Source organism: Agelaius tricolor, unplaced genomic scaffold (genome assembly GCF_023055355.1).
Source record: "Agelaius tricolor isolate 1412-34295 unplaced genomic scaffold, bAgeTri1.0.p SCAF_2, whole genome shotgun sequence".
NCBI lineage: Eukaryota > Metazoa > Chordata > Aves > Passeriformes > Icteridae > Agelaius > Agelaius tricolor.
This window is the reverse complement of record NW_027269262.1, coordinates 34,295,330-34,307,489: the sequence shown is the minus strand read 5'-3', so window position 1 is coordinate 34,307,489 and position 12,160 is coordinate 34,295,330. Positions and strand designations below refer to the sequence as shown.

The 12,160-nt window shown below is 37.0% G+C and overlaps 1 protein-coding gene across 1 annotated transcript in view; it reads left to right on the top strand.

Annotated features, from left to right (window-relative positions):
* Nucleotides 1–12,160, top strand: part of LOC139604515 (dynein axonemal heavy chain 5-like) — a 148,463-nt gene that overhangs the window by 98,049 nt on the left and 38,254 nt on the right. The window contains exons 62-67 of the mRNA XM_071455659.1: nt 1,753–1,929; nt 5,272–5,466; nt 6,700–6,855; nt 7,128–7,310; nt 10,230–10,400; nt 10,834–11,212. Coding sequence (XP_071311760.1) covers nt 1,753–1,929; nt 5,272–5,466; nt 6,700–6,855; nt 7,128–7,310; nt 10,230–10,400; nt 10,834–11,212 — 1,261 coding nt within the window. The remainder of the gene's footprint in view (nt 1–1,752; nt 1,930–5,271; nt 5,467–6,699; nt 6,856–7,127; nt 7,311–10,229; nt 10,401–10,833; nt 11,213–12,160) is intronic.

The window sequence follows — 12,160 nt, the reverse complement described above, 5'->3', positions numbered from 1 at the left end:
TAGAGTAAGGCAAAAATAGGAAATTATAGTGCCTTATTGTGGGTTTTATGAAGCTTTGTGCTATGAGGTCTTGTAAGAGCTGTTATTCCACTCTACTTTTGAAAATTCAGACAAGAAAAAAATTAAAGAATCTGTATGCACTTGGAGGATTAGGAAAAACTGACACTAGGTTAAATATATGCCTTTTAAACTCGAAACATGTAGGTCCTGACCAAGATTGGATGCAGAGTGACTGTAAGGAACAGAAATCTGGAAAGAAATTAATAAGCAAAATATGAATTAATTATTTTTAATTTTTTAACACATTAAAAAATAATACTTATAAAATTGCAGAATCACGGAATAATTGAGATAGGAAGGGACCTCTGGAAACCATCTAACACAAAACACACATCCCTCCTTCTCCCCTACTCAAGGCTCAGGGCATCTTTTGGTTGGGTTTTGAATTTCTTCCAGGATTCCACCACTTCCCTTTGCAACCTATTTGTTTTTGACCACTCTCACTGAAATAAAGGGATTTTTTGTGTGTTGAATTTAAATATCTTATATTCCAATTTGTGTCCATTGCCCCTTGTCATTTCACAAAGTACTAATGAAGAGTCTAGCGTTTTCCCCTTTACACCTTGCCATCATGTGTTTGTGCACATAAGTACATGTGTAAAAATCCCCCCTGCACTCTAAACTCAAGTCTAAATCATCTCAGCCAAGGCTGCCCCCAAATTTTAGATTCCTGATCAGTTCTTTATCTGCAAGTCTGAGGTTAAGCAAACTGCCTTTCCCTCATTAAATCCTCACTTGACTGTGTTGAGAACTTTTATCAATGCCTTCCTTAAAACCTCAAAGATTGCTTGTGTCTTTCTGTGTTGTCCCTTCAGATATTGGGTTGTTGAAGTTCCCCATGTAGACCAAGGTCTGTGGATGCAAGGTTTCTTCCCCTCATCTACTTCTTGTTAATCACATTGTCTGTGACAGACATACACATCTCCCATGCTGATTTTCCCTCTGATGCTAACCCATAAGCTCCCAACTGGCATATTGTCCATCCTCGATTCTCCCATGCTGAACACATGCATTCCACTGCCCTCTCACCTGAAAGAAAACCCTTCTTCTCACCTTCCCAACCTGTCCTTCCTAACAAACCCATAGACAGGTGATGCAGCTCTTCAGTTGTGGATCTCTTTCCATCATGTTCCCATGACCCCCATCATATCATGATGCTGCAACCACGTGGAGAGTCCTCTTTTGTTCTCCATGCTGTGCACATTCATGTAGAAACATTTCAGAGGGGTGCCCAGCTGTGATAATTAATGTTCTATAAGCAGTATGAAAGCTGTCCCCACCATTCTGGTGAACACTTTGCTTTTGTGGGTATCCTCAGGATGGTCCTCCATTGGCCCTGTGTTGTTGATTACAAGGTTCCTACAGTTTATCTCACCCCACACATTTTGTTTGCCAGCCCCGTCCTCCACTTCCTCACATGACTTTTGGTCCTCCTCTGCCTGACACTTCATTCCTCCTTTAAAGCTCTTCTTACCAGTTTGACCAGCTTGTTTGCAAAGATGCTTTTTCTCCACTTGGTCAGGTGGTTTGCCATCACTTCCAAGCAAACTTCTACTTCTGAAAGAATGATTTAAAGCAAAAAATACTCCTATTTTGAAGAAAAAATACGTAACAGAAAGAGATAAGTTTTTAAGTTAGATGTTTGTGTTAGTTGTGTGTCTGCTCAAGCTAACTTCTTTATTTTCCATACAGCTTCGTTGGACAGCAAGCAGCAAAAACTTTCAGAATCAAATTATTAATTTGGTGGGGAATGTTCTTCTGGCCACTGGATTTCTCTCTTATTCTGGACCTTTCAATCAGGAGTACAGGAATTTGCTACTCCAATTGTGGAAGAAAGAGATGGACAATAACAAGATTCCATACAGTAAAGTAAGTGTTCATGTTTTGTTCTGACCTTATTCTTTGCCTTGCTGAGAAATTATATGCAGAGCACTTCATTCCAGAAAAGTACATAATTGGAAGATTATATACAGGCTGTCACATTCAATCAAATTTTTAATAAATAAAAAATCTGAACAGTTGACAGCTGAGCTTCTAAACCAATATGTTTTAAATTCCTCTTTACACTGTCAGGCATTTCACAATTGGTATGTAGGACACTGCTCTGGCAAATCTGAGAGAGAAATGCAGTCTGAGATCCATTGCCCTGGGAGAAATAGCATAATACAGGAAACAAAGTAAAATTTGTCAGCTTAGAATACACTTACCTTTTCATAAGAGGAGACATCACCTTTGCACTTCCGCGTGTTATCAGTTTATACCCTCCTGTCATGCCTTCTGCTGCATACCCACAACATTTTATTTTGTTTAATTTGAAGTGTCTTGTAGAAAGCATTTTTCAGGGCTTGCTCCAGTGTTAGCTTTTAAATCCATGCACCTTTGTCACCAGTGAGGCTGTTCCAGTGAGGCTGACATTGCAGTATCTCCTTCCCTGGCCTGTGTCTGTGCGGGCAGAGGTGGCCTAAAATGCAGTTGGAGCTGTAGTCCCATATTCAGTTTCTGTTTCCTGACACTTCATATTCTACCTTTATTAAGGTGAGCAACCTGCATGCTGAGACTATGAGACAGGGCAGGATACCTTGCATGAATCTTGTCCTTTGCTTTTACCATTACCTGCCTCAGGAGTGCCAGACCTGGCAGATGTTCCGGTGCAGAGGTTTGCTGGCCAGCAGCAGCCTGGCTTCTATTCCATGACTTTTAGGATGTCTGTCTAATAATCTTCCTTGTACCTGGAAGACATATTCATACTGAAGGTAGAATTTAGGCCATAGTAATCAAAGCTGTCTTTCTGAGTAATCTATGTTGTCTTCCATTTGGTTTTGTGAGTACCTGTGTACATTTTCTTCAGCATTTAAGGCTGGAGAAATAATTCAGGGACTCAGTCTTCCTCTCAGCACAGGAGCTGAGGCATTAAGCTCAAACATTTCCTATTCTCAGCTGTCAAAGACTTTGACAAAGCCGTTGCTGCTGAAAAATGCTGTGAACTACTGAGCAACCTGGTACATCTGTATCATTGTGAAACAGCTAAAGGCAGATCTGCATCTTCTTTTCAGTGTTTTTGGGATTTAGCACTTAAAGCCTCTATTAAGGACACCTCTTTTCCATAAGGGGTTTGTTCACTTCATAGAAGTTACTTTTGAATATCTTTTTTATTATTTTTAATGTTAGGTTGGCATAATTCTTGTAATGCTGATTAACCTTGACTTGAGAGAAGGAAATTTGCAATCCAGCCCAATTTATGCTGTGACTTAAAAGATGAATGACTCTGACCCATCCAGTAAAGCGCTCTGAAAGCTGCTCATGATAAAAAATATGTAAGGCCAAGATGGATTTATTAATAAAGTACCAGGAGCAGTGCAGTTTCAGGCAAGATTCTTAATCAGTGTGGCATGGGAGTTATCCTACATACACTCAACCCAGGGAGGCTCTTTCCCAAGTTCAGTATATAAAATTTTCTTAAAAGCTACTTACTTTGGGGAGTATCTGGCAAGATTCTCACCATTTAAGGATAAGAAACTGGATATATAATGTCCTTAGAAAGCAATACATAAAGGACTAAAATTCTGCTATCATGAGGGTGTTCTGAGCACATTACTATTTGGTTGCATCCTTGAAAATTTGAGGAATACTTTCTTATGGTTTCTATGTTGCTCCCCCCTTCCCCCCACCAATATGTCTCAGTTAGATGGATTCCATAGTTAATGAGTTTCAAAATGTATTTACCATTCTGTTTAGAGTTCCCATTAAAGACAGAATGACGATTTCCATCATTGTGTATTGAAGAGAGTTTTGATTTTTCCCTGGGAATTAAGTACTCACAAAAGGCAGCATATGGGCCTTTCTTGATACTTCACACTGCAGGAAAGAAAGCAGCTTTGCAGTTCAAGCACAAGGCTTGACATCTGCCTTACTTTGTCACAGACTAACTGACCGTGGGCGTATGAGTCATTTAGGCATAACAATTTACAAAGATCTGTTTAAAATTAGCCACTTATCTGTTTAGTTAGGCACTTAAATTAGCTGAGTTTCAGAGTTGCAGGGTGACTGATACTTCTTGCTGTAGGTAAGAAAAAGTTCAAAGCTGTTTAGATCCTACTCATCTGCTTAAGGAGCTAAATATGGTTGTAGGTTCCAATTGCTGAAAAAATTGCCTATTACATGATTTTCTGTCCTTTGCACGAATGGAAACTAGATTCCTAAAATTTCTCTGTCTTCTGAGGATGGTTAGTGTTGCTTCATCATGAGTCTTCAATAATTTTAGAAGTAAAAAAAAATCAAAGGAGTAAAAAAGCTTTGGCATCTTGCAAACACTGTTATCATTAGGTCTCATGATCGTATCACAACTCTCACAGTATTTGAAGTTTTGCTTTAGGCTTCAGATGCTGAATGATGTGATTTTCACAAGATTTAAAGGCTTTTACTTTCCTTCTTTCATGTCTTTATTTTAAACATCTCTTTAGATAAAGCCTACAAGTAGGAATTGTTGAATGAAAAATGTAAGGAGCAAATTAAAAAATACCTTCAATTTTATTATTTTTAAAATTCTCAATCCTTACTAAGGTGCTTTTCTAAATTGGAGAGTTTGGTTTGCTATTTTCAGCTCTTTTTTCTTCACATATTCATTTTTGAGAGGCCAGTCACTTTTCAGAGTGAATAAAATAAAGCAAGTTAGTTGACAAGTGCAAATCAGACTTAAGGAGAATATGCGAATTGTTAAGGGTTTTAGCTTAGCAGCAATAATCTTTCATGATAGTTCATGGTTACTGATCCATAGCACATCTCCACATTCTTCTCTTAGTCTCCACAGCTATCCTGTACCTGGAAGGCACTTTCCAGCAGGTGGAAGGTGTTGTGAGCAAGATGACAATTCCACTTGAACTCGCAGGGAAAATGTTTGCTATTAAAAATGGCAAAAAATCAGTTTGTTATTAGATATTGAGCTGGCTTCAGAGTTTTTCTGACAGTCTCTGATGGACATCAAAGGCTCAACAGAATTCACTTTCATTACTGCTCAACTGCAGTGATTGAGCCACTGAACTTTAAAGAAAATAAACAGCAATACCTATCAAATACACTCTATCATGCATTCTGATCAGAATAAGAAGAAAACCATCCAACAGATGTTTTAGTATAGCTCCTCTAACTGGCACTAATTTTGTATTTGCATGTTTTCTACTGGTACTGATTTTGTAATTGCATATTTTCCATTAGAACTTGAACCTTACCAGTATGCTTGTTGACAATGCTACAGTGGGTGAATGGAACCTCCAGGGTCTTCCAAATGATGACCTTTCAATTCAAAATGGCATTATTGTCACAAAAGCATCTAGATATCCGTTGCTGATTGATCCACAAGGTCAAGGAAAGATCTGGATCAAAAATAAGGAAAAGAATAATGGACTTCAGGTAAATAGTTAATCTGCAATTCTTTAAAATGTATGGGTCATTTGTGTCATCATGCTTTGGCCATGTGTAATTTAAATCTGATGTTTATTGGTGTACAGCTATGCAGAAACTAAAACAAGACTGACACAGAACCTGTACCCTATATCAGGGTATCAATAACAGGGCAAAATAGCTTGCACTGATATGTTATGGCATATCTATTTTTATGATGAATATTTTGATTGTTTGCTGTAGTGAAAGAGAAACAAAGAGGGAAGTAAAAAGTTGTATCTCATTTTCCATCTTCCTGGAGACTTGTATCTCCTGCTCTGAATCTGAGTTCACCCCAGCAAGTCCAGGGGGAATGGAGTTCTGTCAAGATTCTAAATACACAAGTGTTTAAATTATGACTTACATCTGGGATATTGTAATTTGCCATGGTCTTGTTAGTGTTATGCTGTTGGTCACCCAGACACTGGCTTTATCTCTCAGCTGAATTTGTAATAAAAATATAGGGAACATGCTGTTTTGGTGGATACACATACATCTGCATGATAACAAACAAAAAGTGCAGAGTGGTGGAACAGAGTATTAATTTTTAAATAATATACTGGTTTAATTCTGTGTAATGTGCCTCTGGATATTTTAATTATACCTTTTCCAAAGAGCTTTGCCTGCAAGACAAGGATTTATTTTAAAAACATGTCTATCCTAATTTTTTTTCCTGGTAAAAAAACCACCCGAAAACCATGACTTAAAAGATGCCTGGAAAGGTTATTCAATTATCACTTTAAAGAATTAAGTTAAACATATTAAATTTGGTTAAATGAAAAGGAGTCTGTGTGACTTCTAGCAATTTTAAGACTGGTGGAACTGAATTGGAAACTGAACAGCTGATGTCAGGTCAGGCCTCCTGTATGACACTGGCTCCCTTTCTGAACTCCATAAACATTTCCCTACTTCACATGAGTGTTCTAAGCATAAATCTATTCATATCTAGGAGATATTACAATGATTAGATAGATATACAGATAAAAAAGTAAATAAGTGACAATAAAGAAATGTGATCTCCTATGCTCCTAAATTTAAAGCAAAACTCCCATTCATGTCAGCAGAGGCAAATTTTGGTCCCTAAAATGTAGTCATTTGCATATATATCCCAGGATGAGTACAATTTTTTAAAGCTTCAATAGATTTTATGCTGTTTTCTGTGTGCTTTTTAATGCATGCTGTGTTGTGACTCAATCTTCCTAGGTTACAGCTATGAACCACAAGTTCTTCAGAAGTCATATAGAAGACTGCTTGTCCCTTGGCCGACCTCTGTTAATTGAAGACATTGGAGAGGAACTTGATCCTGCCCTAGATAACATCTTGGAAAAAAATTTCATAAAATTTGGTTCAGCACACAAAGTAAGATGAATTGTAGACATGAAATTAAAACCCAACAGGACAGATGCTGGGTATAAGGTAGTCTGAATACTGACATGATTTGTACCTTTAAAACAGTTAGAAAATGAGTAGTGAACTCATGGGGTTGTTTGAGGGGCTTTTTTACCCTTAATCAGAAAGTTTAAAAAATGTAAATGAAAACATAAAAAAAAAGAGTTCATAGATTTTTTTCAGCAGATAACAGTTTTTCTGAATTCAGCTTTCAAAAATTGAGAAATGCTTTTTATTTTCAGGTGAAAGTAGGTGACAAGGAGGTAGATCTGACAAAGGGATTTACCCTCTATATGACAACAAAGGTGGCTAATCCTGTTTATACTCCAGAAATTAGTGCAAGAACAACTGTGATTGACTTTACTGTCACTATGAAAGGGCTGGAAGATCAACTCCTTGGCCGTGTCATTCTCACAGAAAAGCAGGTATCGAGTCTTGCAGTATTTGAATAGAAGGAAGGCTTGTTCAGTATCTGCACCAGGAGAGCATACATATTTAGTGGCTTGGTTGAAATCAAATGGAAGAACAAAAATGTGAATGAAAGTTTAAAGGTTGTGCATTCGCTGAAATGCAATATGGAGCTGTTTTTTAATTGAACAGGGGAACCTAAACATTTATTTTAAGATCTGGCCTTGGAAAGAGAAGAAAGAAAATTATTCATTAAAAATACATCACTGGCATGCACATGACATACATAAAACAAATTTATTCCTTCATATATGGAAAGGGCTTCTTGTTCAGTCAGAAATCTCTTGTATTTCTAAATTCCTTTTTAAACTTAATTTGAATTACATGAAAAAATGCTTATGAACTTGAACTACTTTTGCCAGCCAGGCTCTAGTGTGCAAGGAGATAAAAGATTCTTAAGGAGCCCTGAACACTGACTTGACTCTATTCTTACTAAAATTTGCATTGATTATGTGGAAGTTAATATAAGGAAGAAAATCCTCTCTTAGGTGAGATAAAAAAATTGAGGTTTGCATTAGCAGAGTTGCTGCTTTCAGTAAGTAGCTCAGGTAGGCTTGCTAATGTTTGAGGAGCTGCCTACCTAAAGGAATTAATTCTTCCTTTGACTTCCTCAAAGCATGTTCTAACCAGCATTCTCTAGTGGTGCCATCATTTTCTCCAGCCAACACCCTTCCACTTTGCTCAAAGTGAGCCTTCACTGAAGTAAGGACTGGAATTAAGGTGCCCTTCCTTCAGTCTGGCAGTCACAAACAGGGGCTGGAAAGTCATTGTAATGCACAAACTTCCTGTGAATTCTGCCATGGAAAACAGAAAGACTGTAACAGGAGGTACTGGAGAAAAAGTGAGTGAGACAAATGCTTTAGATGCAGAACTTTTAATCTTTACTCCAGTAGGTGTAGGTTTCTGTAAGCAAAATCGAACAGCATCAGCAGGAGTGAATGGGAGTATCCTGACTAACCTCTGAAGGGCGAGAGAGGTCTAAATCAAGATAGAAGGAAAAGAAGTGAAATAGGTTTCTCATGACTTACATATAAAAATCCTCTTCCCACAAGATACCCTTACTCTGTGTTATTTTTTTGCTTGGACAGAACTGTTAAGAGAATTCATATTTAGTATATGTAGCAACACCTAGACTGCACTGGGTCAAAGAGAGAGTCGCTGAAAAATATTCCTCCAGTGCTGTACATCAGCTGAAGAGAGTTGCAAGGGAACCTGCTTAATATTGGCACTACTTGCTGCACAGGGACATGGTTGCAGCTGATCAACAATTATTAAACTTCTGGCAGATATGAAGACATCATGGTTGTTGTCTCTTCTGTCTCAGTAAGAGGTGAATATTGTGGTGTAGATAGTCAGAGCCAATGGGATTCTGAAAAAATTAGTTCAAAGAAAAGACACAACATGAACAGAGCTTCTGAAGAACAGGTTTTCTATTACAAAGAGACAACTTTATGATCACTGAGCTAAAGTAAGAGATTAAAGGAACCAAGACATTTTTAAAGATTGCTCCAGTGATCAATGAAATATGATCAAAGAAGTGTTTATCCTTCTCAGCTTTATAGGTTGATCCTGTAAATATAGGAAAAAAATCAGCATATTTTTGTACTTTGATAATGGAATTGCTGCCATTATTTGTGTCCAGAACGACTATTATTTATGTTACAAGTATTGTTGTGAAGTTCTCTTGCAAAAAAAACCTTGTACCTGGTATATTTGCTGATAATTTTCTGAAAGATACATTTTACAGACTTATAAATAATATGGGTAAAGGGTCTGATCTTAAACAAAGCACATCCTTATGTGGAATTTGAGCATGTAGTTAAATGTATTTTTGAGTGTTTTTTGGAAGTATTCCTTTTGTGTAATTCTAATATTTTTTACATTAATGGTATAGAAAGAGGAGTAAATGTAGAAAGCTGAATTACTGATACTTAAGCCATTCCCCTCTTTTGGCATGCAGTCACTTGTAGTTTCCATAGAGTAGCCCTGGAACATATTTCAAACAGGTTTCCAAGTGAGGAGTTTGTAAAAATAAAGAAATTTGTCACTTCTTTGAAATACAGAAGAACCTCTCCTATACTGTATAACTCTGTGCATCTCCTTTTTCTCTACCTTGACATGTTGACAAAAATGAAAATAAACTGAAGCCATAGGTGTAGATAGAAGATTATTAACAATCCTTCTCTTATAGGAAGGTTGACTGGATTGATTAAATAAAGACAGCCAGCAAAAGTACCCCTGAGCTGTGCAGACTGTGCTGTATAGATGCCTCATTTCACTTGGCGTTGTGTTGACTTGTTTGCCTTTTTTCGCTTGTCACTGTCTCTCTTGTAGAAAGGGCAAAAAAATCCATATGACATAGATAATAATTGTAACATTTCCTGTTTTATAAGCAGTAGAGGATTGTATCTTTCAAAGTCACAGAATGGTAGAAATTAGAAATGGAAAAGGTCATCCAGTCAATTTTGCTCACAATGTAAAATCCAGCCATACAAAGCATCTTTCAGGCCTTTATCTGATTTAATTTTAAGTACTCAATGTAATGTAGCTTTTATCACTTGCCATTGGAAACTATCTTTAGTGGTTTGTGTGCCATACTATGAGGAAGATTTTCCTGGTAATTCAGGTGTGTTTTCACTCTCCAGCATTTATGCTTCATTAATCAAATACATAGAGGATACATATAAATTACTTTACTGTATATATTCAGCATGCATATAAGTTATTTTAGTACAGAAATATTTTGTAATATTTCAGTATTTTATGGAAAAGACAACAAAGTCCGCACTCTGACATGCAGGAAATCACATTTTCTGTGTCTTTATAAGTAATTTTAATTGACATTAAATATTCTATGGCAAACTTCTTGAATACAGGAACTGGAAGCAGAAAGAATCAAATTGATGGAACAAGTGACATCCAACAAGAGGAAAATGCAGGAGCTTGAAGATAATTTGCTCTGCCGTCTAACCAGTACAGAAGGATCTTTGGTTGAAGATGAGTCTCTGATAGAAGTCTTAAGGATAACTAAATCAACAGCAGAAGAGGTGAATTTTGAATTCACTGCAGATACATTTTGTAATTGTAATTTAAAGATAGTATATATAAAGATGTATGTATATTTTTTCATTCCTGTTTTATTTTTTTCCATTCAGAGCCACTATATAACATCTGACTTCTTAACAAGTAAATAGTAGAAACACTAATTTTTTATTCATAAAAAGTTGCAAAATTAAACTGCTCCCTGGATATTGTTCATATTCCAGGCCTATTTTTTAGGTGTAAGTTTGAATCAGTTCCCATTTGACAGGAGTTGGAACACATGAAGATACAATTCTGTGTTGAAACACTGGCAGAGGGAAGCAAAGCTCAACTAAAAATATTACTGTGGTCTTAATCAAGACCTTTGCTTTTTGCTTATGTAGCATAAATCACAAGTAATACAACTTAATCTTCATGATCTTTTCCATTAATTTTAAGGTCAGTGAAAAATTAAACACAGCAATGGAGACAGAGGTGAAAATCAATACTGCACGTGAAGAGTATCGGCCTGTGGCAGGTCGTGGTAGCATCCTTTATTTCCTAATTGTGGAAATGAGCTTGGTTAATGTCATGTACCAAACATCTTTAAGGCAGTTCCTTGGCATTTTTGACCTATCAGTGGAAAGATCTCGGAAATCTCAAATTCCAGCAAAAAGGGTGGTTTATATAATCGAGCATCTCACCTATGAAGTCTTCAAGTACACAGTTCGAGGGCTGTATGAAAATCACAGGTTCCTGTTCACATTGCTTCTGGCACTGAAGATTGACTTGCAGGCCAAGAAAATTTCACACACTGAGTTTGAAACACTGATCAAAGGTAATTTCTCTAAAAATGTTCCTGTTTACATGTGTCTGTATATTGCCAAATTCAGATTTTGCAGTGCTTGCACTAAAAATGTGTTATATCCTGTGGATCTACTTGTTTTTAACTTGTGAATGAAAGCATATACAGTCCAAGAAGGAATTAAAGGACAAATTTTCCAAAACAAGAGCAATATTGATTATTTGTTATCAAAATAATGCTTAGATGAGGATTATGTTAACTGTTATACATTGCAAAATGGGAAAAAATAAATCCATTATTTGTTAGAGAACTTCTAGCCTCTACTGTCTGCCTCTTTTTCAAGTTGCCACATATCTGTGTCTGTGAGAATGTAGACACTCAGCAAAAGCTCTCTTGATGGCTTATGAGCAGGCATGTGAATGCTGTACCAGGCTTAAATATCAGCAGAAAAAAAAGCCTGTTCTGTGTTGTAAAACAATTTTATATTGCATTGCAGTATGCCACCATTGTATGTCACTACTCAGACACAATAACAAAGAAAAATTTGAGTAAGGTTTATAAAATCTGATGGGGGTTGACCTCACTGAGGTCCCCAACATAAGATAAACACAATCTGGTACAAAGACAAGTACAGTCAGGTGCTTGGCATCCAGATATCTCAGTTTGTTTGGCAAACACTGACTGCTCAGCTGTGGCTCAGCTGTGCTGGGTGTGCAAATGGGCATGAGGCTGAGTGCTGGTTGAGCTAAGAGGCTGTTGACGTTGCAGCCCTGGAAATGAATGCACCATGTGCTTTCTTATTCTTTAGCACAGATGAAAGGAGGCTGCACTAACAATTATACGTCTGCTCTGAAGAACCAGGCTTGAGTATCCTTTTAGGTGGTCTCATTTCATTCCAGCTCTACAGATAGAGTAGAAGCAGCACACAAATTAGTGGGATATCAGCTTTGGGAGGAACTGAGACCACTTTCCAATTAGGTC